The 5,316-nt window shown below is 51.4% G+C and overlaps 1 protein-coding gene across 1 annotated transcript; it reads right to left on the bottom strand.

Moving 5' to 3' along the window:
* Window positions 1-2,659: 2,659 nt before the first annotated feature.
* Window positions 2,660-3,358, bottom strand: LOC137837969 (uncharacterized). The gene has a single exon (XM_068647161.1). The coding sequence runs from the start codon at window positions 3,356-3,358 to the stop codon at window positions 2,660-2,662; it is 699 nt and encodes a 232-aa protein (XP_068503262.1).
* Between the last annotated feature and the right edge of the window lie 1,958 nt (window positions 3,359-5,316).

The following is a 5,316-nucleotide window of genomic DNA, read 5'->3' as shown; positions in this document are numbered from 1 at the left end:
CGCGGTCTGGGTGGTGCAACAGTTCCCCTCTTCTCGGAAACCTCTGTTTCTGCCACTATGTGCGCCACCGCACGTCGTCGAATCTCTGCAAAGGTGCTGGGATGGCTCCTGATGAGAGACTCGCTGAAAGGGCCAGGCAGCACTCCCTTCTTAAACGCGTGCACCAGCATATCTTCATCTTTGCTGGGCAGTCTAACCACTTGTGCCCCAAAGCGGTTGAGGTAGTCCTTCAGCGACTCACCTTGGTACTGGCGCACGTCGAACAGATCGTAGGACACCACTGCGGGTGCCTTGTTGACGATGTATAGTTTAGTGAAGAGCTTCGAGAACTGAGAGAAAGACGTGATATGCCCTTCTGGTAAACTCACGAACCACTCCATGGCGATTCCGCTCAGTGTGCTCATGAACATCTTGCAGTACACAGCGTCTGAGCCCCCATACAGCATCATTTGGGTGTGGAATGCCGTCAGATGCGCCTCCGGGTCTTCTACCCCTTTGAACGACGCTTTTACCCCCACCAGGTTGGGAGGCACCATGGTTCCCATGATCTCAGGGGAGAATGGCATGGGAAATGCCCTTGGAGGTGAGGGTTGCCTAGACACCCTTTCGTCAACAACGTGCTCCCTCTGCGCCTGCAGCGTCCTTCTCAACTCTTCGTTGACACGATTCAGCTCATCGTTCCTGCTTTGCGACGCGGCCAACTCCGTCTGCATCCTTTCTTGTTCAACTTTCGACGCTGCAGCGTTGTCCTGCAGCGTGCGCACCATTTCCAGGACCTGCGCCATTGTCACAGCTCCTTCGTCAGCGGATGGCGCAGGTGATGGTTGTCTGTTTCTAGGCATCCTTCTCTATCAAAGAAACTGATTAAACTCTGGTAAGCTTTAAAACTGTGGTATATATGGGACAACGATTCACTCGGGCCCCACGGTGGGCGCCAAATGATCCCGTCGGCAACTCGAACGTGGAGGAATCGCTTCGTGGCACTCTCTGCCCTGTCTACACGACTGCCTCTCCTGCAGAATCACCCTTTCGAACTTTCTCTCAGAAACCTTCAAATGTGACCTGCAAAACACACAGACGGCGCCTCTAGCGGCCGTTTGCACTCCGACGATCAAGTTAGTCCAACAGAACCACCAGAAACTGGAAACTAGTAATGCGTGTGTGAGAAAAAACTTGCACTCTGTTTTTCGTCTCTCTCTTTTTCTCCTCCCCCCACTCTCCCTCTTCTTCTCTCTTTTATCTCTCTTTCCCTGCTTCTGGGCATAACAGAATTCTGTTATGCTTTTCTGGCATGTGTCAGAACCCTGTTATGCTTTTCAGAGAAAGCGTACCTTCAGAATCAGCAATGGGGAGCGTGAGAGTCTGCGCATGTCTGCGCTTGGCTGCGCCTGTCTGTACCTTTAGTGGTACGGAGTGCTCCTTTGTCTGGACCGCACCCCTCTCAGATGATGACACGTGGAGGCCTGCAACCCACATCTAACCACACACGTGTCACTTACTGGAAGGGCTCTAGCGCTTCTCTTTGTGGGCCTAAGTTACGCCCTCGCGGAGTAACGTAGAATGTTTCTCTTATCTGGGCAGATCGCATACTCTTGGGAGAACGTCGGGTGTGGCTGGTCTAGGCACACTCACCAAACGTTGCTCTCTGCGTATACAGCTTACCCTTCACGATGCCATGCACGTAATGGGTTGAGGGAATCACCAACCACTGGCTGGTTTACTAGTTCCCTCAGGCCACTCTCGTGCATGATTCCTTGAGGTGTGCACATGCGAGGTCCATGCGTAACGCTCTCGCTGGGAACCTCATTCCCAGTTTAACTGCGTGTAACACGAGACCCCGATGACAATACCCCGATGACTGATCAGTGTTTATCTGTTTCTCGCGTTCTGCCTTTAGGCGTTAGTCTGAGAACTGATCTGTTGGTGGCCACTTGGCTACTGACCACCGATCACCATCCCGGATGATCTGTCCCCCGACCTCTCTACCGCCTGATCTGTTGGTGGTCACTTGGTTACTGACCACCGATCACCTCTCTTGGCGATCGTCCCCCTGACCTCTCTGCCACCTGGTCCACGTGTCACCTTGCAAGTGGTCCACGTGGTTCTCTGACGCTGACGTCATCGACTACCGATGACCGATCGGATCAGAAGGCAAGAAGGGTCACATCGCCAGAACCCTACGACAATCAGAAGAGTTCCAGGTGATGACAGGAATAAGGGCTCACTTTGCTGGGCAGATCAGGTAAACTGTATTTTGATACTAGTTTGAGTTAAAACCTGCTGCCTAGTAAGTAACTTATGTTAAGTTATATTAAATGTCATCGCTAAAGAGTTAATAGTTGCTCAAGTTTACTTTGAGTTAACAGTTTGATAAGTTGTTATAAGATTAACAGTTTATTCAAGATCGAAGCAGTGTGTGAAAGGTGAGGCTCGAATATTGCTGAGTTAATTCGTTTGAGTAAGCTTCACCAGTTATGTTGGTAAACCACACAACAAATAAAGGTAAAAGCGTGCAAAGTAAATAGGAAGACGATATACGAGAAGTTAAAATCATATAAGAAGTGGCAATTCAAGTTTGCATGCATATAAAAGCAATTACATAAGCAGCGCCATTACAGATGAAAGTTTTTTACAAAGAAGAGGTGATGGAGGAAGGTAGCTAGTCTTCAGAGGGTACAATCTTCCCATCCACCACCTCGTTACTGATCGACACCATGGAAAGGTCGAGCTCTGGGTATTGACATGCTACTTGCTCCAGAGCGGCGTCAAACTCGGCGGTGAGGACTTGGGCAGCACTCTGCTCGAGCTCGTGTGTTTGCTTCTTCAGCTCTTCCGTTTCCTCACGAGCTCGAGCGAGTTCTTCAGCGGCTTTTTTGCCTTCGTCCCGAGCATAGGCCAGCTCTGCAGCAGTCTTTTTGGCCTCCTCGCGAGCTTCGGCGAGCTCAGCGAGAGCATTGTCCCTTTCCTTCTCGACCTTCCCAAGGAGAATCTCCCGATCTGCCGATGTCTTCTCAAGGTTCTCTATCCTGGACGCTTCCGCCTTTTTAGTAACCTCCAAATCTGCCACCTTGAGCCTATATGGGACCAACTTGCTCTCCAAGTCGATCTTCTCTTGGAGTTGGAGGTGCAGTTTTTGGCGCAGATCAGAGGCTTCCTTGCGCGGGCTTCTTAGCTCCGCGTCCATTACATCCTCCAGCCTCGAGTGCTCCAGCTCAGTCATCAGTAAGTTGCACGAGAGCTTCTCGGCCTCAGCCCTTATCATCAGGTTTGACTCCTTGAGCGCGGAGTTCTCCTCTTGAAGCTTCTTGAGGGAGTCCTTCACAGCTCTTGATACAAGCAGGGGAAGATCTTCCGCCATAGTTTTCAGTTGGGCTGTGAAGGGCCTCAAGGTCTCTTCAAAGGAAGTCGGGAGGCTTGAGGTTGCTGCTGGAGGTGGTGGAGGAGTTTGGTGCTGACTTTCACCACCACCCTCTTGAGGTCGGGGATTCTGTTATCAAAATGGGCGAGATTTGAGCGCCCTCATCGACCCCTAACGCGACCCCAGTAATAGATGTGGTTGAAGGAGGACCCTCTCCGACAGATACGAACGGTGTTGAGGCGCTCGGAGGGTTCTCTACATAGTTAGGGCCGCTGCTTTCAACCACTGGGGGTGCGGCGGCCAGGGGCGTTGCTTGGACTGGTTGTAGTGGAGCTGGAGGTGAGGGCGGTGTTGGTGTTGGGAGTGTAGGCGGTGTAGAGGTGGCCACCCTTTTCCTTTTAGCGACGAGGCCATCCTCGGTTTCTTCATCATCATCTTCTTCCTCTTGCACCACTTGAGGAGCCTTCCTCTTGGGTCTCCTCAAAACCAGTTTTTTCCTTTCTGGGCGGGTAGTACCCCAGAAGAAGTTGGACCTCGGGGAGGAGTTTTGCCTTGAGTAGCGGCGATCGCCACCGCCGGGTTGGGCGCAGCTTGGGAGCCCGCCGCGAGCTTGTGGGATCGGGTGATCGCCCTCAATTTCGCCAGTTTCCCTTTTCCCAATATGTTATCTGCACAAGGTAAAAAACATATCAGCAACCAAGGCAGAAGCAAAACATGCAAGTGCATTCATACAGAGATGACACAAGTAGTACATGGATAAAAGATCAAGGTCAACACAGAATAATGGGATGCTAAAATAGAGTGGTGAAGACGCTAAGTTAGTGTTAACTCGAAGTGAGAGACTTGGTACTGGAGTAGGGGCTAACCTATGTGTATTTCGAGTTGGCTCTCGAAGAACTCGTAGGGAATGATTGAGGCAGTGGGGAAGGTGATGTTGACGGCAGCCACGCTCTTCCAGAAGAGACAAAGGTCTTTGTTCAACTCCCCCATGTTATCAGGACTTCTTGGTCTCTTGAAGCTGTCCTTGGAGTCCTTGTTCCCCTTGTTTACCCAATACAAGGGGAAGCCGTCAAGCAGTGAGGGGTCTTGCTCATTCTGGCACACCTTCACGAACTTCCCTTTCCAGTCTTTATAAGATTGCTGGAAGATTGAGAAGATTGATCTCCCAGCAATCCCGTTCAAGCTGACCCAGAGGTTATCTCCGGGATTCTTTGCCTCAAACAGGAAGAGGAAGACGTCGACTGAGGCCGGCAGCAACAAGTGCGCACAAAGAATTTGGAACGCCCTCACGAACGCCCAGCTGTTGGGATGAAGCTGGGCAGGGGCGATGTTGAGCTCGGTCAGTAGGTCTCTCTCAAAACGAGTAAAAGGAAGCCTAAGCTTCACTTTCTTGAACAAGGTAGTGTAGATGAAGCAGAACAACTCACCGTTGTTCCCCTTATCATCCGCACACATCGGTTCACCCGGGAGGCAGGGCAGCACGACCACTTTGCTATCATGCTCCTTGTGGAAGGAAAGGTCGGGTTGATCTCCTTTCCTCAATCGGTGCACGCCCAACTCAGTGTTGATCGAGGAGGTCTCTTTCAGCAGAGTTGGGGTAGCCCAAGGGTAGAGCTTTTTATAGTCTTGTGGAGGAAGGGAGGCTCCTCCGGCGAGTGGTGGAGTTGCCTGGGTAGGGTTGGCATGAGAAGAAGCAGGCCTCTCAGCCTGTGCAGAGGGAGTACCAGAGGCTCGAGATGGGTTGCGTATCGATGGAGGATTTGTCCTAGGGACAACCTTACTAGTTTTGGGTGGAGGGTTTCGCGATGAAGAAGGAGGGTTAGCGGTGGACTTCGTGTGAGCAATCGCAGGAACTGCAAAGGAAAGAGAAAGGGATGAAATGACGCTAGCAAAGAATGACTCGATTGGGGATGAAGAAGATAGAACGAACGAACAGGGGTTCGCTGGGATGGACATTA

This window comes from Phaseolus vulgaris, chromosome 11 (genome assembly GCF_000499845.2).
Source record: "Phaseolus vulgaris cultivar G19833 chromosome 11, P. vulgaris v2.0, whole genome shotgun sequence".
Classification (NCBI taxonomy): Eukaryota; Viridiplantae; Streptophyta; class Magnoliopsida; order Fabales; family Fabaceae; genus Phaseolus; species Phaseolus vulgaris.
Note: the sequence above shows the minus strand (reverse complement) of the source record. Positions and strands in the feature narration are given on the sequence as shown.

Bases quoted from the DNA above. Each gene is read 5' to 3' on its own strand.
- LOC137837969 (XM_068647161.1), bottom strand. From the start codon at position 3,358: ATGGCGGAAGATCTTCCCCTGCTTGTATCAAGAGCTGTGAAGGACTCC.